The 22,242-nt window shown below is 42.1% G+C and overlaps 1 protein-coding gene across 5 annotated transcripts in view; it reads right to left on the reverse strand.

The window, feature by feature from the left end:
- Positions 1–12,469: 12,469 nt before the first annotated feature.
- Positions 12,470–22,242, reverse strand: part of RNF182 (ring finger protein 182) — a 37,376-nt gene continuing 27,603 nt past the window's right edge. For all 5 annotated transcript variants that reach the window (XM_042806944.1, XM_042806942.1, XM_042806943.1 and 2 more), the window contains one exon: positions 12,470–21,772. In XM_042806944.1, coding sequence (XP_042662878.1) covers positions 20,830–21,567 — 738 coding nt within the window. In that variant the 5' untranslated portion in view covers positions 21,568–21,772 and the 3' untranslated portion in view covers positions 12,470–20,829. The remainder of the gene's footprint in view (positions 21,773–22,242) is intronic.

Here is a 22,242-nt window from a genome sequence, read left to right on the forward strand (position 1 = left end):
TTCAGTAATCCTTGTTATAGCATAGCCTAATTAGTCTCTGTAGCTGACTGAAGCTTTTTAATCATGAAGATAGAAATGAATTAAATATAGGATAAACAAAAAAAAAACCCATGAAACAGCTTTCCCTCCAACATCATAAAAATATTTCTCAAGGAACTATGGAAAAAAAATTTACTATTTTAAAAAGCATTTTAACTTATTTTCCTGGGTGACTGCCAAATCTTAATTTGTTGACATTTTCATTTTGCTCTCTTGGGTCTCAACTGGGAGATGGACCATATCTTGAAATGTAGATAACATTTTTATCCTTAAGTAATCTTCTCCTAGGAATGATGCTGCATACATAAAACATCTGACTTATAATAGACCAAACTAAGCTCTTGTACAAGTCTATTAAAGTCAATGGAGTTATACTAAGAATGAATTTGGCCCAATAAGTATTCTGGAGAATAATGCAAAGCCTATCCGATTACAGACAAGAAAATAGAATACCAGAGGTGCACAGTTGGACAATTTAATCCTATTTTCATTTAGTGTTGAAAGCTTCTTGGTTGCTAGTTTCTATTCTGCAGAGGTTTTTATACTGCAGTCATCACCAGAATACCCGAGTACCTTCCAATAATGCGTTAAATAGTGTAACTAACATCTGATACGTTTGTTTTCTCATCTTCTCCAATGGACTAGGTCATTCTGTTTACAAGCACTAATTATCAGGAGGAAAGGTATTTGTCCATTATGACTATTAAAAAATAGGAGCTGCATTTTCACATACACAGAGAATCCAGTACTTCGGGGGAAAACATGATTATTTTCTACATTTTGGAAGTACAGTCTTAGATTTAATAATGTTTAAAAAGTACTTTCTGCAGAAGTCTCAGGAAAAACACTTTGCAATACAAATACACTCATAATGCCTTTCTATACCCAAATTCTTTCAAGGCAAAATCTTGTGAGAAGAAGCTTTTTTCAAGTCAGTAGGAATCAAAGTGGTTTACCTCTGTGTGGAAGATGCTTGGCCATTTCTGAGACTGGCAAGTTGAGAGCAGAGCAGGAGGGGAGAGTTGAAGGCTTGGCTCATGGTGTTGCTCAAGTGTCAGCTGGAATAGACATCAGGAGGGTGAACACTGCCCCTCTTCATCCAGAATGGGAAGGAGTTGGGTAAACCATTCACACAGTGAAATCAAAACTAAAGGAGAACTTGGGGTTTGAGCAATCCCCCTTGTGAACAAGTGGTATACATTAGTCAAGACAGAAAAAGAAATTTTAAAAATTGAAAAGAAGATGAAGAAATGATCAAAGAGAGCAGAAGTACCATGTTGCATTAAGTGGCTTAAAGCCACATGGTGCCTTGAAGCCCCAGGCTCAGTTCTTTCAATACATCTAACAGATAAATCATGCCGTTGTTTGATCATCTACACTTGAATCTTATACTTCAAATTCAGATGAATCCTAGCAAGCACAGGAGTCGTTACTCCCTAATTTGAATTCAGTTGAGTGACATCTGTGAAGAGGAGCTAATTTCACAGAATTTTCTGTGGTCTTTATATAAAACAATTCTTCCTTTCCATTTGAGAAATGAGGCTTTTGTTAGCTGTTAGCTCTGTAGATAACCATGGTGCAAATTCATGCCTATCAGTAGCATTTGATTTGTGTTTGTTTTGTTTTGTTTTTCCCCCTGTGAGGTGTTTGTATGAGTTTGATTCCATTGTCTTACACAGGGCTGCAAGATAACATCCCCCCCCCCCTCCCCTCCTCCCCGTGCCCTGCCCCAGTTTCTCCTAACAGTTGTTTCCCTGGGTAAAAGTGTTTCTGTTCCATCTCTTTCATCACACACTGCCTCTCCCTGCAGAGTCAGGTGCTCCTGTGAGTCCCATTTCTGTTACTGCAAAAGCTTCTGTTAGCTTTGGGTTCTTTGTGATATGATTTATTTCAGTAAGGTTTTTAAAAGGCAGTAATTTAAACAAGAACGAAGGTAGAAGAACTGGGAATCTGAAATGCACGATGAAGTTGCCTCTGAACTAATCCATCTTGGAAGAGTGTCTGGGAGTTGTTCAAAGTGCTCTGATGAGCTGTCTTCTTGGAGGGTGCATCGATACAAGTTTTTTCATCTGGCAGTTTACACTGAATAATTAACGGCCCTGAAAACCTGTGTGTGTGTTCTGCAAGCAGGCAGAATTGGTCTAGCTCCTGAGAAGGTGGTCAGTGGGTTGAGGAATACTGGCATCACAAAGAAGATGAAGTTGATGAAATAAGATGAAGTTAGCGACAGCAGAGGTTTTTCTCCCTAGTGCTGAAGAGAAGCCATAACTTCACCTCAGTTACACTACTGCAACTCCAAAGATGCCACAGAGCACAGAAACTTGCCCAATGACTGAAATCTTGCAGTCGGTACTTTCAGCTGACATATGCATGTACTGCAGGCAAACTGTGATTTATTTCAATAGTACCTGTACCTTTGAATCCTGTATTTTGTCACTGAACCAATCCACATGATCAGTGTTCATCAACATTTGTGATAACTGCTATAAATGCTACATTAAAGCGGGACCAGAGTCTGCTGCTGGTGATGTGAATCTCCTCCCTTCTCTTCACTCCTGAGGGAGCTGCAAACACAGAAGAATACCCAGCTAAAACTGCCTTTCTTACTCACTCTTAGCTTGATGTGTTTTTCTTGTTTATTATTATCTCATTTGTGTTGGAAATGAAAATACATTCTTCTCCTTGCTCTAAGAATTATATTGATCATGTGTTCTAGAAAGAAAGAGCCACTGTTGCATCTTGCATTGGTTTTATTCCAGGAGTTTGCTGGTGAAAGAACCAAACCAAATTCTTAAAAATAAACTGAATTCAGAAGTGTTGAGCTAACAGCAGGGGCATTTAAAGAAACAATTAGAACTCATTTTAAAAAAACAAAGAGATAAAAATGAAGTAAAGCAGACAGACTAAATTGGCCTTTATCCCCTGTGCTCCAGCCCCTGCTTTTTGATCTGTGACTCTTTAGTGAGGTAAAAGAAAGTTTTTATCAAAAATATCTGCATCATTTAGGCACTGTAATAACCTGCAATCTATAGGCTTTCAGAAGAGGTTAGGCAACTGCCTTTTGTTCAGCTCCTCATTCTCTATAATTTTTATTCTAAGCACCTAAACCAGAATGTCACAGAAATCTGAGCTGATTTCTATTTCAGCTGAATTAGACAGTACTGAGTGCTGTAAACATGTCTATTACTATCTTTAAAGATCTCTGTAATGAACAGGATTATATGAGTGATTTACACCTCTTCTGTTACCACCATCCATGTTAATAAAGGACTCCCAGCTCATCTCCATCTCTTGTCAAAAGCATTTTGTTTTTACATGTTCCATATAAAATTTGATGATGAATTTTAAAAGGCAAACGAACTGTGGCCAGGTGGGTAGATTTATCTTTTCATAATATTATGACAGTTTACTTAATCGTTTTATTGCTTGAATAGTGAAGATTGTATCATGCCTCTGCAAAAACACAGCAGAAAGCTGTAAGAATGCATGATGGCAGTTACCACCTGTGGAAGGTAAGGCTGCTTCATATTGCTGCCGTAGTCTTAAGGGGGAAAAAAGGGATGATCTAAAAAATCCCCAAAAGACTCATTAAGAAGCATTCTATTTGCACATTAGTATATCGAGCTAAATTTACTTGATAATTTTGATGTCAACAGCGACTAGTACTAATGAAAAGCTTATGCAACATCAGAGAGTTTAGTAAAATAAAAATAAAAAATCAGTTTAAAGAGTTATATTACACCAAACTGTAATTACTAGTTCAAGACTGTACAAGACTGTAATTAACAGTTCAGTGTTACAAACACTACCAAAAGGCAACAGAGGACACATTTACAGTATATACAAACACCATTGCTAGCAGTATTTTAATATCATGTGTTTTTTCCTTTCTACCAGCAGTTCAAGTGGCTTAGATAAACTAGATGTCAGTAGGGAAATCTGACCAGATTAATGTTATCTATTGTGTCCCAGTTCAAGACAAGTCTTAAGCTGCTGCTTAAATTCACCTCTCTCTAAAAAGAATTTTCCTAATCGTATGCTTGACAGTAGCATGTGCTAAGACCACATTTCTTACAGCAGCACACACATGAGTATTTTCCTGATTTAGAGCCAGAATAATATAATCCTCATTTTAAGCCTTTCCAATCAAAGCAAATAGGAGTTCAGAGTCACCTAACTAACAGGAATGTTATAATGTGAACCACACTTCTCTCCAAACCAGATCCAATAAATGAATAAATGGAAGATAATTCTTATTCGTGTATGGTCAGGACCTTCAGGGACTTTACTATGAAGATTCAGAGCTGATCTGGTGTCTACAAGATTGTGAATTTCCTGCCTTTTATGGAACTTTTAATTAATTGTGTTTAAAAAAGATGGCAAGGGATACCAGTCTTAACAGAGCGGCACTGTGCTTGTATAAGCTGGATGATAAATTTGAAGCGAGAGAGGAGCTCATCAAAGCAAAGACATCTGGAGGCCAACTAAAGGCTCATCTAATGTAGGAGAATGTGCAAAATCCAAATTCAAAAAATATTCCAGAGACAAATGCTGACCCTGAGCGATTCTTCCCATCACGGGTGATATTAATTTCCAACCTCTTTCTAGACCCCGCTATGGGCTCTCAATATTGCTGACCAATGCACACTACCATTCTGCCTGAGAGAAGTGGCAGGGGATGTGGACATATTCGGTAAAGATAAAAGAAAATTCAGGCAGATAAAAGCAGTGCTCAACAAGGAAAACCGGCATCCCTGCTGCTGGAGGACTCACCCATGAAGACTCACAGGACCCAAATCTGTTTCCATGAGAAGACCCAAATCTGTCTCCATCTCTTTTCCATTTCTCTTTGCAGTTTCAGGGTGAGCTGGCCAGACAGCATGGGCTGAAGTGCTGGAAGCAGAGGGAAAACCATTAACCGTATCAATGGATTCCCGTTATCAGTAAGGTCCAGCTCTTGTGTGTGGTCAGGTCATGGAATAGGAATACGTGAGTAAGACAGATCCCCTGAGACTGGGCAGTGGGAAGCTTTCAGAGAGGGTTGTGCAGCTACAGTGCTGCCTTCACCAGTGAACTGCCTCAGCTCATACAATACAAGTCACTGACCCCGAATTGCACCATTCTGCATCGCAGCGTCTGTATGTGCGCGTCGCTGCCGTCATGCTGCAGCTTTTGTACTTACTGTTTTCTGCCGCTGCTGGCTCCGAGGTTGCCCTGTTCTGGTGGGCAGTGGCTTCAGCTGATCATACCCGGGTGAAATAAAAAGGGGCCCAAACAATAGGCCTCAAACCAAAGTTGACTTCTGAGTGAATTCCCCGACCAGCAATCAGCATCTTATCAGCAGACTGAAGCAACCAGTATCTTATCAGCATGAAAATGTAACCCTGGGAACAATCCTTGGGAACTATAAGTAAACAATACGAAGTAACTATAAATCCCAAATGTAAAGAAAAACAGAAACTCCTCAGACATGCCCGGATCCTGGCCAGATTCGCTGTGACGGGGCTCCCCATCTGATGCACGGGTCTGGATGATGGTAAAGTATGAGGGCAATTGGTGATGTATCTTTCTTAATCACTATAGCTAGCTTTAAATAGTAATGTCTAGGTGCATTACCTTGCTTATTCTTTCTGCTATTTCTACTATAGTAAAATTTCTATTTCTACTAAAGTAAAATAAGCCTATTTCTTTAGCTTGGTGTCTGTGTCCTTTGTGTTAACCCCGTCAATTGGCAAAACACCGGGTTGTCTCTCCACGGAGCTGCACTGCCTGGTGCAGGCAGGGAGGCAGCCGCCGGTGCTTGGGAAACCTCCTCGGGTTGTGGTGGGTCTGTGCGAACACAGCAGGTCCCCTCAGCAATCTAAATTTTACCTTCCTGCTGCCTTCCCTAAAATAACACCCTGAGTTTTGGATTTCCAGATTTTCCATTCATGCGCCCCATTGTTTATGCTAACTGGAAGTTCACCCAAGACCATTTTGCTGAGGTCCCTTTTCCAGCACCGTGGAAGTTTTGCAGAGGCGAGACTCACCCGGGTGGGAGGCAGACCCTCCCTCGCACCTCCTCCTGGGGTCTAAGAAGCTGCTCTGGGAAGGCCCCTTCCCATCCAGCACCCTCATCCTTCACCACTTGCTGCTGCAGCTGCAAGATGCATTTCTTTGTAGTCTTTAACATTATCCTAATCTTATATGTTTATGTTTTAAGAGCATGCTGGTTTTCACCTGTGAGATGGAGTAGCCACCTGATACGTTCATTCCCCAACCCAGAGAAAAGAAATGAGGAAAACCCATCAGCGACTTCAGTAACATCAGGCACTTCACATAGCACTGGAAGGCACAACTTGGCGTGGCGTTGTGCCTGTGAGCAGAGGGAGCGTACGGCTTTCCGCACCCGCGGAAGCTCTGTGCCCCACACTGGTCTGGGGAGTGTTTCTCCATTTGGGAGTCCTGCAGCGATGGGGACTGGAGTGGTTTTGGTACCTGCACTCTTGATACGCTAGTTTTCATTTTTGTTCCTTCCATGTTACCCTGCAGTGTTCCCTGAAAAACTTCACGCTGCAGCAGAGCTCAGACAGATCACTGGTCCTACCTGCATCCCCGCTCACTGAACGTGAACCATCATCTCTGGTTTGCAATTAAGGTGCTGTAGTGGGACTAATGGCAGGAGTTTCTGGCACACTGAACTACTGAAGCTTTTGTATGCTTGGGGAATTCAAAAGGTGAAGTCATACAACAAAGCAACTGGAAGAAAAAATACTCATGAAAGTCTCTTTCAACAGCCATATGTCAAAAGGACTATGTCAAATTGAAAGAAAAAATTACATGTCTGAAATATTTTTAACATACTATTTGCTACATACAGTCGATAAATTGTTAACTCAAAAGGATTTTAAATATACTAACAACACTGCTTTGATCTGCAGTTTTTCCTTTTCTCTATTCATTCTGGTATTTGATGGTGGAAGTAGAGGAGTTAATTGTGACTTGCCTGCAGATAAGGTATCTCTCAATATTTTCTGCACAAGCACATTACTGGTTGGGATGTTCATACTGGGGGCAGAGGGAAACACTCATTGTCCATTGTAAAGACTGAGCTGTATTCTCCATGCAAAATATAATATATCCATGTATCCAGAATAGTTTTACTCACATCAGGAACTTAAAAGAGGCAAATATATTGCCGTCCTCGTGAATGTACTTTTTTCAAACCAACCACATCTGCCCTCACTGTGTCCTTTAAAGTTTGAGACTCTGCATGGTGGCTTTAAATGACTTTTAAAATGTAATTTTCACATTCTTGTTTGTTTTGACTGATTTCTTAATACAATATAACGTACTTGCCAGGAACAATCCTTCTCTGTCAAACCAAGGCACCAAAGTAAACATCCCTTGATTTGTGCTTGGCAGCAGCTGAAGAAAACCCTTGTCAATAGGAAGTTTCTTTTACTGCTGAAACAATTGGTTATTAAATAAATCTTAGGTGATTTTTCAGGAGCATGCAACTCATACAGTGTATTTTTTCTAGTAGATTTTTCCATTTTTGCTTTTACATTCACCTTGGCTTTTTCCTTTACCATGAAGAGCATAGAATTTTTCAGTAATTCAGAGACAAAATCATGGTGGGAGCACTGAGTAGCCCTGTGTCTACCTTCCATACGTTCATCCTGAATGCCAGGCTGGTTAATGCAACTATTGGATCCAGATCTGGACCAGGATATTACTCTGGGTAACCCTGCTCAGTACCCATTCTGATCTCCATTGGGTTAGTCATCCTTTGAGGATCTTGGGTGTAAATATCCAGCGCTGGATCTTGGGTGTAAATATCCAGCGTTGCTACCTTTCAGTAGTTTCCCACATTTGTCTTCTTTGTTTATGAGATTATATATTGTTTCATATGAGGTAGTACCAAAACCCATACTAATATCCCATATGTGGGACATCTACTGTTTCTCCCTTAATGGCAAGACCCCATTACCTTGCTGTAGAAGGAGGTTAGCTTGCCAGGATTTGCTCTTGATAAAGCTGCTCCTTTACTCCTTGAGACCTTTAAGCATGCAAGCAGCTTGATCAGGGGAACCACAGGGACCTGCAGAGAGCTGACCAGTCAGCAACTCCCTGCTCCTATCCACTCCACCTTTAAAAAAAATAAGCATACATACCTGTTGTTTTTTTTTTTTTTTTAATTTCTTCCTAGTATTTCCCCCATCCTTCCTGAATGTTTGAAGAGGACCACTGATAGATCCGTGATGGCTTTAGGAAGATCTTTAGCCTAGGGAAAGCTCATCTGACATGCCTGACTGGAAAGCCTCCAAGCTAACCAATGACCAGCTCACTTTTCCCATTTTACCTGTCACTGGTATTAATTTTACGAGGCATTTGCTCACAGCCAACCTTTCCTTAAGGAAGACTGATGCTAAAAGAGTCTTTCCAGAAGGCTTTCCAGTTCAAGACAGGTCTTGAGTTCACATTAGCCTCCACCTCCCAGTTTTGCCTCCCCACCGTGAAGCCTTCCCTGCTCATTACACATCCCCGTGCCCTCTGGGGACTCCTGCTCCCCCACTTCCCTTTGCTTCCCCGCAGATGCTGCCCAACTCTCCCCGAGAAGCGCTGGAATCCACATTATCCTGTTTGCTCTATCCTGGTTCAGAAACCACCACTCACCAGCACGTGAGGAGGTTTGAGAGAGTTCGTTGTGTAGGTCTGGAGGGGAGCTCAGAAGGGAGAGTAGCGCTTGCGGCACAGACTGCGGGGACAGCCACCCGCAGAGGTGGCAGGGGATGCGTACCTTAACTCTTCTCACTTTAAGATGTCCAGGGAACTCTGAATGTGTCAAAATTGCAATTTTTTTTTTTTTTTTGTTCCTCTAAGAATAATCATTCACATTTCACATTGATTTAACCCAATCCTACACACCCTTAAACAAATTTAAAATCTGTGCACAAATGTTTAGGCACTGAAAGCATCTGTGCCACACACTGCTGAAGATACACCACTCTAACTGTTTTAACCAACTGCAATCCACACCACTGTTCAAACTGTAAGCACCTGCTATCATGCCACTAAGGAGAATCTTCAAGGAGATATCAATTTAACGAAATAAATAAGCAACAAATTGCTTTCAGGAAACAGCAACCTCTGTGACAGCACTCTGCAAGCAGGGAAAGGCAAAGTCTAAATGTGTCAAGCGTTGTTTGAACGAGTCTATCAGGTCTAAGTGTAGCATTTCGTCGGGTGATCTGGTGTTTGTGCCTTGTGCAGAGCAGAAGGAAACACCGCGGGTGTCCCCGCGCCTGCGGGTCAGTGCCACACTGCTGGCACACGGTGCCTCAGCCGGCCAGTAAACACCCGCCACACTGTGCTGGGCATGAAACGCTCCGTTCCTCTCCACGTCACTGGGAACACAGGGCTTCTTCCCTCGCCCCTCTGGAAAAAGCACACTCCGTGATACCCCTCTTCCTCCCAGGTCTCTCTTTGAGGCCAGCTCAGATTGCTCTGTTGGATTTCCTGGAGGTGTCTGGCAGCAAACGGTTCAGTTGTATCTCCTTGGTCAAGGAGACAGCCATGATTTATGTTTCAGGCAAGCAGGCACAGCTGGCAGGTAACATCTTTCAAGAAGCATCTCTAAATGTCACCATCGTTCACGGCCTGAGAGACGCAGCCTTCCCAGTCCACCCCTTCCCCTTGTTGCTATCAGGACATAGCTCCAGGTGATGCTGAGGTACCTTTCCCTGCTCCTACCAGAGGCTCAGATTCAGGTCAAAACACCAATGCCTCTAGCAAAACTAGCCACTGAATAATTTGCCTTTTGAATAGTTTGCCAATGGCAAGAGGAACAGGTTCGCATCCCTTTGCGATGCGTGAGCAGCTCCGGACATTTTCTGTATTTGAGCCAGGGCAGAGCCTTAGGTTTTAGCTCTAACCTGTCAAGAGTCCAGGCCTAAGCTTCATTTATCTTCCTCTTTGGAGGTTCCAGCAATGCTAGCTGAGCACTAAAAGCTCAGCACTTTGGATACCTAACAAAGCTGCGTCCTCTCCCAAACTGTTTTTTTTATGGTGCTTTTGTCAGTATAGTTCAACAAAGAAACAAAGAACTTCCAAGCAAAGATCATGCTTGCTCTCATTTGCTTATGTACTGCACTCAATTGCCTAAAATGCACCGGGCTGTGTGGGAAAAAAACAGGGGAAATATCTGAAATTCTGTGTGGTAAAAATGAAGCTGAAATTTCACATTTGAATTTCCTGTGGAAAAACCAAATGCCTAAATTTTAATTTGAGCTTTTATTTCTACACTAGAAAGAAGGAAAGGTAGTACACCTCCACCTTCTACCAAGGATAGTTTACTCTCAGCTAAGAGTAGGTTTAGCCCACAGCTGAGGGTTCAAATATCTACAAGCTTAGATGCTCAGGACATCTGGAAATCAGAAAGCTTACCAGTTCTGGGCCATCCCTCAGTTTAATAGACAAAAAGGAAGCAAATCGTGGCAGGTGATGTTTAGGAATTTAAAAAACAAAGAAGCCATTGCATGAGTTTTTATCTGTGGCAGGTTGAGCTTGGCTGCAGGCCAGGTGCCCACCAAAGCTGCTCTATACTCCCCTCCTCAGCTGGACAGGGGAGAGAAAATATAACAAAAGGCTCGTGGGTCAAGATAAGGACAAGGAGAGATCACTCACCAGTTACTGTCATGGACGAAACAGACTAAACTTGGGGAAATTAGTTGAATTTATTACCGATCAAACCAGAGATGGGTAATGAGAAATAAAACAAAATCTTAAAACATCTTCCCCCCGCCTCTCCCTTCTTCCCAGGCTTAACATTACTCCTGATTTTTTCTACCTCCTCCCCATCCCAGCAGTGCAGGGGGATGGGGAGTGGGGATTGTGGCTAGTTCCTCACCTGTTGTCTCTGCTGCTCCTTCTTCCTCAGCGGGAGGACTCCTCACACTCCTCCCCTGCTCCGGCGTGGGGTCCCTCCCACAGGAGACAGTCCTCCATAAACGTCTTCAATGTGAGTCCTTCCCGTGGGCTGCAGCTCCTCACAAACTGCTCCAGCGTGGGTCCCTCCCACGGGGTGCGGTCCCTCAGGCTCAGGCTGCTCCAGCGTGGGGTCCCCCACGGGGTCACAAGTCCTGCCAGCAAACCTGCTCCAGCGCGGGCTCCTCTCTCCACGGGGCCACGGGTCCTGCCGGGAGCCTGCTCCAGCGTGGGCTTCCCACGGGGTCACAGCCTCCTTCAGGCACCCACCTCTGGCGTGGGACCCTCCATGGGCTGCAGGTGGAATCTGCTCCACCACAGACCTCCGTGGGCTGCAGGGCCCGGCCTGCCTCGCCGTGGTCATCCCCACGGGCCGCGGGGGAACCTCCGCTCCAGCACCTGGAGCCCCTTCTCCCCCTCCTTCCTCACCCACCTGGGTGTCTGCAGAGCTGTTTCTCTCACACATTCTCACCCCTCTTTCCAGCTGCGGTTGCTGTTGTGCAGCAGGTTTTTCCCCCTTCTTAAATACGTCATACCAGAGGGGCTACCACCGTTGCTGATGGGCTCGGCCTGGGCCGGTGGCAGGTCTGTCGTGGAGTCAACTGGCGTTGGCTCTGTCGGACACAGGGGAAGCTTCTGGCAGCTTCTCACAGAAGCCCCCCCGGCAGCCCTGCCGCTACAAAACCTTGCCACGCAAACCCAGTACACTACCTAACCATCGCTCTCTTACAACCACGTGCTCCTGTACGGTCCAGCTGCGCCTGAAGCCAGCAGAGTTCTACAACACACTTGCTCCTTGTAGCCCTGCTAAAAGGAGGAGCAGCTCATGCCGGGGGTGCGTGCATTTGCCGGGCAGCTGCCTTTCCCTGCGCGGATCACTCCCACGTCCCCTGTGACCAGCTCCACTGCCGCCCCTCTAACGGCACGAGGGACAACCTGCAGCTTGCAGCCTTCAGACGAGGCAAACGCTGGTGGGCTCAGGTTTTAGAGGTGCCTGTACTAAGGGTTTCCGCGCAAGAACATCTTTCTCTTAACCAGGAATTAGCCCTGTGTTTTTAATAACAGTGGGCAAGGTCAGAAAATGTAGGACTCCAATGTAAAATACATGCTCCAAAGTACCTTCTGGTGCTACTTGGAGTGCTCCCTCATACACATCGTCATTTTATCTTAAAAATACATGGTCAAGTGAGCATCTAGAAATCTGCCTAGCTTTTGTTTAATTTTTTTGCAATCTTCCTTTACACAAAATACTTTACATTCTCATGCGGTAAACAGAAATATTTGGTCCTATTTGGATAAAATACAGTGAAATGCTATCACATACTCCCCTTCAGCCTATTTTTTAAACTGTCCTGATAAATAACAGGAATGAAATTCGAAAGACGTCCAAATCCAGGCATTAAGAAATATGCTTATCATGACAAATCTTTACTGAAAAATTAAATTTTTATTGAGTGAAACAATTGCTTTTACATTAGTACTTTGTTATTTCAGATAAGAATAGTTATACTTTTGCCATTTGCTACCATGTTATAGTTTCCATGTCTGCAAGATTACATTGTATTTCATCGTTCCACTCCTGAAATAAAAACAAAAAGAAGTCCCCACACTATGACTTTCTGTGTAAAAATAAAAAAGACAACTATAGAAGGCAAAGTCACAGCAGTCAAACTCCTCTCATAAAACTTACATCACATTTGGTAAGCCTCAAGCTGATCTGGAATTTAAAACCAGTGGATTTTAAGAGCCAAAGTATAAAGTAAAATAATATATGCTTAAACCTTTTTGGTTTGGGGGTTTTTTTCAGTCTGTTGGATCAAGAATTATACCCTACAATGCATCTATAATTCAATGGAGCTTGCACGCATATTTTTCACATTCTACCTGTCTCTGTGCATTATTTCTACAATCTCTTGTCAAGTCACATTCTGCTGTTTGCCCTCTCTACCCAAGATCTATTGTGTGATTAAGCCCCTTTTTTCTTTTTTTTTTTCCTTAACTTTTTTCCCCATTTTCAGAGCTTGTGAAGTTTCATTAACTACCTGCATGTTTTATACAGCCTCACTGACCAGGTTTTATTTAGCTATTGGTGTTTCATTACCAAAATAAACAAAAAATCATCAGAGATTTGCAGCTGATCCTGGAACTGCCACAAAATTCCTGAGTTTTGGCCTCAGAATTTTATTATTTGCTGAGAGGAAATAAGCCCTATCTAGTTTTAATGGAATAACAATGTTTTTTTACAGTCACTCAGTTTTTCTAAGTAAAAGCAGGAAAAAAGATGGAACACTGATGTAAAGAACATCAAGATGAAGAAGTCCTCCGGAGGCTTCAAGGAGCCGTCCCCAGGGCCAGTATGGCAAGATGCCGAGCCCCCTGCTTACACCCCTGGGAGATGAAGGCAGAGACTCCAAACTTTTGCCCTAGCTGGCATTATGGAGGACTAAATGTAAAGGGCTTACCCTCTCGACAGCATCATTCTTTTTATCTGCCAACGTCTCCCCTTCTTGGAATGAATAAAGGAGAACATGAAAAAGACCACAAGCCTTGAAGAAATAAAAGATTAAGTAAAAGATGCTTACAAAAAAAAAAAAAAAAAAAAAAAGGTATTCTTGCAATGGAAAGCTCTAGGGATGGCTGCAGCCAGCGGGTGAGGTAGGCGCACCGCTGTGGCAGAGAGAGAAGGCATCTTACAGCATTTCTCAGGAGTAGCTGCTCAGTCCAGCAACATCAGGCCACGTGTTTAACAGAGCTAAAATCTGTACAGCCTACAGCAAGGCTAAATTAGCTATTCTCCTGGAATCCGCCATCCTCTGCACCCGTGCGAACTGGGCCACTTAAACAGATGGACCAGGACGGATGGGATAAACACACACTAGCACGTTTATCAACGCCCGTGTTCTTGCCCTCAGTATAATGCATGATATATAAACTGGCAATAGCGAAGTGTAACACCTCAGATGCGCCAACAGGAATGACACCAACGACAAAGTGATTTCAGCGGCCGTGGGAGTACAGACGTCTTACATGGTCAAACAACTTATTAACAAATGACACTAATTAGAACCTATTTCTGAGGGCTTTGCCCCACCTCAAAGCAAAAAAAGAAGTAGCAGTAGAAAAGGTTCAGAAAGCGCAACGGATGGTGTCAAGCATGGAAAGGCTGCTATCTAAGGAGAGATCAAACTGACCAGGATCTTCAGCTTGGAAAAAAGGCAGCCGAGGAGAAGTATGAGGGATAAAATCATCATGACGTTAATATTTCTAGAGACAGATGAAGTTATGAGGGATGTGGGGGAAACAGTGTGCAATCACACTTTGGAACTGCTTTTCCTATCAGAAAAAGTAGGGGACGTGTAACTAGGAGTTTTTAAGACAAAGACGACCTATTCCACCAAGTCTATAATTAAAAGATGGAACAGATACAGACATAACCTCCATCTCAAGAGGTGTCCAAACTGCAGATTGCCGTAAAGGAGGAGTTATATTGGAAGCTCACTGTCCACACGGGCTGTTCATATGTTTTTTTTACATGCATCCACCACCACTCACTGTTAGAAAGATCCTTCTTGAACCACCAGACCATCCACCTGACCCAGGCTCAGCATTCCCTCATACAGTATAGTACCTCTTTTTAAAGTAAGTATTTTTTAAATGCAAACCCATATGAAGTCCATCTGTCCACCCGGGGGTTTCCTTAGTCACACTGCTCCTTGTCATTTGAGGTAGGCAGAGGATTATGTAATACGTTGTAATTCAATCAGCAGTGCACTGTTTCTGCTGTCAAGACATGAGTCACGTTTTCATGCACAGATCTGATTCCAGCGACACAGTTGCAAAGGCATCTTTTCAAACTCTTCTCCTTAATACTGGATTAAATTTTTCTTCTGAGCTAAGCTGTCAGCAAAAATTGCTCTGCAGTGAGCAATCAATCCAGCCTTGTCTCTCAACAAGTTAAGAGTTTTGACATCGTGTGGTTCTCACATAGAGGTTTGTTTATGAAGAGGACCATTTAAATGCTTTTTAAAAGCGTTCTTTTATTAAAATCAGCCACTTTTAGAAAGAAAAGCTCTCTCTAAAGAAGTAGGCTGTTTGCCTCAGCACCTCTTGAAATTTCAGTAACATTGCCACATACGTGCCTGGGAAGATGCATTTCTTCAGTTTCACTTGACATTTTTCACTCCCTAATGTTCAAAGAAGTGACTTGCCAGGAAATATATCTACTGGTACATGGCATACCATCTCTGTGAAGTATGAGCTATTCAGCAACTAGTCTCTAGCATTTCTTGAACAACAAGGATTATGAATTATTCAGCTACAGTGTGAAAGGGATAAATGATATCTTTTCCAAATTTCATGGAAGTTAAAACAATGGGTGCAGAATAGAGGGATTATGCTACGCAAAAGAAAAAATCAGGATCACCATGAAGAAAATATTTCCTAACAAAGATGCTTATTAAACAGCTGAAAAGTCCCTCATGGGAAGAAGTGGAGGCTTCATCACTTGAGATACTTAAAACCAGACTAGACAAAGCATTTGTCTCCATGTGGGCAGAGGAAACAGATTAAAACTACTTATTAGGCTTTTTTCTACCCATCTCTCATCTCTATGATTTAATACATTTTTTTTTTAAATGCAAGCCACTTTGTATAACACACGAGGCAGAAATACAATAAAAGGATTTTTAGTTGTAGTGTTGCCCAACACAATGAAACTTGATTTAAAATGAAATTTATGCTATCAATTCAGACTGCAAGATGACTTCTCTTTGTTTAAGGTCTAGCACTGAAAGCTTTGCTACTGCCACACGCGTCTCTAAAAAGATGATTTACCATCCCCAGACTGGGGATTTATTCTCTGTGCCAGAACTCTTTATAAACTGTGACAGTTCAACTTTTGACAAGGGGAGCTGATGCAAAAGGCAGAATGGTACTTTACAGAAAAGCGGTGGAGTACAGGGTTTGTGCCTAAGGTCTGGCAGACTTATAAACTCCCTGAGAAATCTCCAGCACTAAAATTTACTGACGTCACTCAAAGGATAACAGCTAATCTACTAGTATAAAAGTAAAAGTAGGCTCTCAGAACAGCCTCTTTTCGTTGCTTTGAGTATCTTAAAATGATTTCAAAATTCTCATTCTTCTTCCCATTTCTTTTTTTTTTTTTTTTTTTTAAATCCTTGAAGGCACTGCTCTATTTAAAATAAAGCACACTGTCTCGCTTTTGTAGAAATATGAAGAAATTCAGAAAAAAAACCCTGAGGAACCTTAGGATAGTTAAAATGAGCCTGTTTAAGAGTGGAACACTGTGGACCTTTCATTACACCCATCATCCGTGCAGGAAGATGAGATCGTTACATACAACTGCTGTACAAGAAATCAAGATGCACAACTGAGGCGAGCTGTCACAGAGGTAACGCAGGGGAGGGTGTCCAGTCATGGTGGTCCTCAGGCTTGGGACAGCCTCTCGCTAGTTTTGAACCAGCCAAGGCAAGGCAGGATATAGCCCCTTGTTTTCCTTGCTTTGACATCAAAACTGTTACAACAACCTGCTGCCATTTCGCCTCAGCACCCTGTTCACTCTCGCATCCTGGCTGCAATTTGCCATCTCTTCAGTATTAATCTTGTTTTGCTGGACTGAGCCGTAAACTCAACATAGTAGAAAAGGTTGTTTCACTTCAAAATCCTGTTTACCCACAGTTTCCTATAGTCTTGTCCCAGCAGAGAGGGCAGAAAAGTAATGGGGAAAAGTGAGATTAATCTAAGCTTGGAAATAGGAAAAACAATGGTTCTGTACCCTAATAACAAGGAACGTCCTCAGACACAACACCATCCATGTTCCTGTGAGCCTCCTCAGTTCCCTTTTCTCTGGTTGAAGTGACGTATAGCCATTTAGCTGGAAAGCTGTGTTTTCCTGTACTGTAGTTGCCTATTTGGCCATGCGCTGCTGGGCTTATCTGTATCTTCAGGTAAAGTCCATTGGGAAGAGCAGCTATTCTTAGAAACATTGTGAAATGCTGGCAACCCTGAAGTTTTCCAACAGTGTTATATCAGGACAAGAGTTTGCCTGTTTTAAATGTTCTATATTAGCATGTACAGTTTTGCAGGCATATAACAAATATAGTAGGACAAAGCTCACAACGCAGCTGAAACAAAGACATCAGCCCTTATTTTGGTCAGTCCTGTTTGAAAGCTTTAAATAGCTAACATAATAGAGGGAATATGCCCAAATCTAAGGATCTCTTTAAAGTTCAGTACTTTGCCATTTGGAAAGTAGATATACTCAACTGTAGTAGCAGTAGAAAATTACTTTTAATTACCAAATTAATTTTAAAGTCCAGAAGGGTCATTATGAAAAAACATTAAACTCTGTTTGCAGCAGCTCTACCACAAACTCCTTTTTTAGACACAGCGTCTCTGTCCTAGGCATAGACCCCTCTCTGCTTTGCACAGCTTCTCAGCCACAGCCCACCCCGAGGCCCCACGTCCTGTTTCTGAACCCACTCTCTGAAAATTGCCCTTTAGGCTCTGGGCTCAGGCCATACTTGCAGGGGAGCTTCATCCCTCCCTGGTCCCACTCAGAGGACGGTCCAACTCAGCACATCCTTCCTGATGTGCCCAGCAACTTCTTCTGCATCATCCTGCCCCAGCCCTCAGGGGATGCCACTATATTGTACTGTAAATGAGCAGCTGGTAAGGATACAGTCGGCATCCATAGGATAAACCGGAATTAAAACCCCCCCAAAATCTCATTTGGACTATATTAATTCTGTAGTAATGAATCTGTAACACTCTGTACCCATTTGAGTCACGTGTCCGAGCAAAGCAGGAATACCATCCTACTAAAAGGGAATTGTCTGAGTGTGCAGACATTATTTTACAACCACAGGAGCCATTACTCTTCAAGGAGAGAAAAAGTCACAGAAAGGGAAGGAAATGCAGGAAGGCAGGTATGCAGGACTTGATTCTAGCTCCATTTACACTGACTTCAGCAGAGTTATTCCACTGCAGAGGACACGAGAGTTTTCAGTTCTAAGTCTTAAGGATGGTGGAGAATAAAAATAGTGAAAGAGTAATATCTGAAGTTCTTCTAGTCTCGGTCATACAGCAGCTATCTTCTCCACAAATAATTGAGATTTGGACCTCATAGCAATTCTCAATGGCCATATTATAAGTCATATAGGAATTTTATGAGACCAAAGCTGTAATAATGTGCTCTGGCTGAGCGGCAGAATAGCTATACAATCAATATGGTTTTGCACGCTCGCATTTTTGAGTGGATTAGTATTGCAGCACAGTCTAAAATAACAGCATAAATTTAACAGGCTGGCAGTCTTAAGAGTAGTGAAGTATAATAACAGGTGTATTTATTTGTGCTGTGATGTGTAACCAATACCACTGTAATCCTGCAGAGATTAGGCTCTGTTTTAAAACAGAGTACAAAATACCTGGTGCTGGAGCTAAGGTAATCAACTGAAAGTCAAAAGGAAATAACAACAGGTAGCACTGTAGACATGTTGTGCAGAGGTAATACATGTATGTCACACATTTGCAAAACCTACTTCCTCTATTAGCCAGCCCTTTATTAGAGACATTATATTCGGACAAATTGAACAAATCCTAAAACATATAAATCCCTAACACTACAAGTACACTTTTCCCCAAAGTTATGAAGTACTATAAAACCACACAGGTTTCTATTTTTCTTGCTTTTTGACATGATTGTTGTTGGATACTTAAAATTTATGAGTTCATGGATGAGTCAAACCTTGTAGTATACCACAACTGGAGATGATACCTCTTCTAACTAAATGTGCTTTATCACAAACAGTAAAACAATTACTTAGGAATAGTCATTTCTAGGAATTCTGAAAATATTTTAGTTATAGTTGTTATCAAGTCTTTACAGAAAAGTGTGAAACATTTCCTTTAATCATTTAGTACATAGATCCATAACTCCATACACTTGAAAACTATAATTTCGCTATGTTTTCTTCTTACATATGTGTCTCTATGTACATACACACACATATATATGCACTATTATAAAACGAGGGTCAAGAAAAACAGGAGCTTTACATTTCCACATTTTCCCCTATGTTTGCAATAGGAATGAAACTGTAGATAGCACCTGCGCCATCTACAAAAATTGGACCAGCTTGACCTCAAATCCTCGAGAGACACAATAACCACTTACACTCTACTTTTCCCATAGGCATTTTTCATTGTTGCCAGAGTCAGTTTGCTCTAAAAATACGCTGTTAGGCCATATATTCAGTCTTCATGTAACAAACCCCTCTCCCTCTTACACTGCCTTGAAATTACTAAATCTTGTGCCTGACCCAAAAACCATACTTGCACTGTTCAACTCCTCCTTCTTAGTTTTTACCCTGCTATGCACAGGAAAATGAGTTTGCAGCTGTGGTGTTGACTAGACCTACTTATACACATAAACATTAACTATTTACTTTTGTGCCCTTCCAGTAGTTCAAAAAGTAGCCTAAACCATGCAACATACAAGCAAGCCTTACAGGACCTGATTCTATTTGTGGAATGGTAAATCATCAGTAATTCCGCTGAACTCAACTAATCAAGACATGTTAATTGCCACATCTAGAGTGCCATCAACTCACAACGGTGAAAAAGGGAGTTCAGGGTATTAAACATTTTGGAGGACTATGTGTTAAACAGAAACCTTCCCAGAGTCATAGTACCTCCTTACAATGCTCATTCTGTTAACCCAAGAGAAAAAAAAAAAAAAAAAACCAAAACAAAAAAACCCCAGTTAATTGTTTCACATTTTTTTTCTGGAGTTTGTGTTGGTGATTGAATATCCATTTCCTAATGGTTGGGAATAAAAGTCTGTCTTGATAGGTAAAGTCACATAAGCCAAATTCTCCAAGTGTAGCTACCACAGAGATGTGCATGAAGTTGGTCAGGCAATTTGTTAGGAGGACTAATGGGTTGGAAATGCGGTGCAGTGGTGGGAATGCTGAGAGGGAGGGTAAGCACAACAGAACATATCTAGAGAAGTCTGCAGCACCTTCAAAGTGTGGGCTAAGGTCTATGGCACACTGAAGTAAGTGCACCTAGAGAAAGGCAAACGTGTAGCTGGGTCCCTGGACGTAGTCATTCGCAGAAGCATCTCAGAGGGAGCTGCAACCATACGACAAGTAGAGTGGGCTTCTGTCTGGGGACAGTGTTTCGGGGATATGTTTTTAGCATGGTGAAAAAAAGATTTCTCATGTCGCAGAATGCAAAAATCTGTAACCATTGGCCTCCCACAAATATTTCTGCTCTAACAAAAACTGAAAAAAGCAATGGTAGCTTGACTTATTCTTCTTATAATATTAACTACCAAAGTGATTTCATTTGCTATGAATGATAATGAATGATAAATAACAGATATTCCAAAGCATGAGTTGCTTTGGATGAAGAGATGCTGTACTTTGACCTGGAAGCTGCCTATTCTACTAATTTCTTCTAGGGTGGATCCTGCAGCCTTAACTGACATGATCAAGCCAACAGAAAGCAAAGGGCTACTATTTGCATAGTGGGAGCAGCAGCAGGCACCAAGTTTGGCAATTTTGCTTTATCCCTTTCTACAACTCAGCCTTTTCAAATCAGCATGTATATTTTATTTCCATTATTTCACTTAAAAAAAGGAGTTGGGGGAATCTAATCAAGTAGAAAAGAAGGACCATGTAACTAGGGTCACTGCTTCCACTTAGTGGGATGGAAAACAATAAAAATAAATAAGAATACAAAGACAGAATAAATTAACTATGCTATGTGGCAATATGTCTTATTTTACTGCATTTGTTATCAAGATGACATGCAGTCTAGAACTTCATGGCAAACACACTGGCAAAAGCCATAAACCATGAGAATAACGAGGCTCGAAGGAACAAGGCTTACAAAGACAACCCCAAGGGTGACTTTCTTAGATACCAGTAAATAAATCCCTAAAGGCAAGGAACTAAAGTACAGCAACCCTAGCAACCACACTAGCACCCTAATTGAGGTCTGGAAGAGCAAAGATGTGCAGTTCCACACTGTCCAGTTGTGGGACACAGTTGCAACAGAGTCAAAACTCGTAGGCCTGTAAAATTCCACCACAGGGGTTGAGTTCAGAGCCTGGGGACTTTCTCTTTGTACTTCCATGATTGTTATAACCAGGCAATTAGAAGAGGTGTGAGAAGGGCTAACCAGAGATGCCAACCTTTTGGGAGTCAGCAATAGTTCTGTTGGGTTGTCTGGTAGGCACTTCTTTCCCTTTCCCCCACAAGCTAAATTCAGAAGGATGTTGTTGTCATCAGGAAGACTACTAACCTCATCATCTGGCAGGCACGTTTCAAACCTGCAAAATGGGCATACTATGACTCCTTGTGGGGAATCACCAAAGTCTATGATCTTGCAAAGGCATTTGGCACACACTCTGTGACAACACTCCAGCACTTTTGGTTTTCTCTGTCGCAGGTTATAGCGGTTGTAACAGATCTTGCACTCAAGCTCATCGGAGCTCTGGGTCTCCACAGACTCCTCTGGTAGTTGACTGGTCATTTCTTCTGGCAATTTTTAGACTCGTGGAAAGAGAAGTCAAGGGACAAAGAGGTTACTTGGATTTTAGAACTTTTTCCTGATGATCTCACCCATCTCTGGAAAAGAGCAGATGACGTGAACGAAAAGCATCAGTAGGCATCATCCATTTTCAGCTTCTGCTAGGGACTGTGCACTGCATGTCCTTTACTCTGAGCCAGGCATCCATCTGAAAAAGACGATGTGGAATATTTGTGGAAGAAAAGAAAGAGCTGTAGCAGGTGAAATATACAAATTCCACTTTTTACATGCTTAGCTTCCTTTGCTAAAAATACTGCTAAGGAAGTTTTTTCTGTGTCATATGGGGCCTATATAGCAGTCATGCTGATAAAACTTAGTATCAGGCTGCACACATTTTTTTTAGGCTTGTAACTTTGGCTGGCTCAGCCCATGAAGTTCTCAGCAGAAGCTGCAATCTAATCACTGATCTGTGACCATTTGTTTAAACCCTAGCTTCCTCAGGAAATGAGACCTGACCCCTGGAGCTTTTCATCTTTTTCGATAAATTGTGAACCTGCTGTCCAATTTCAAACAAATCGGCAGAGGGACAGCAGTATAGAAGATAAGTTTCTAAAAGGGTAGTGAACACTGGCAGTTGGGTAGAGGAGAGGGAGAGGTATTGGTAATAACTACCATTTA

This window comes from Tyto alba, unplaced genomic scaffold (assembly GCF_018691265.1).
Source record: "Tyto alba isolate M040663 unplaced genomic scaffold, T.alba_DEE_v4.0 Super-Scaffold_48, whole genome shotgun sequence".
Classification (NCBI taxonomy): Eukaryota; Metazoa; Chordata; class Aves; order Strigiformes; family Tytonidae; genus Tyto; species Tyto alba.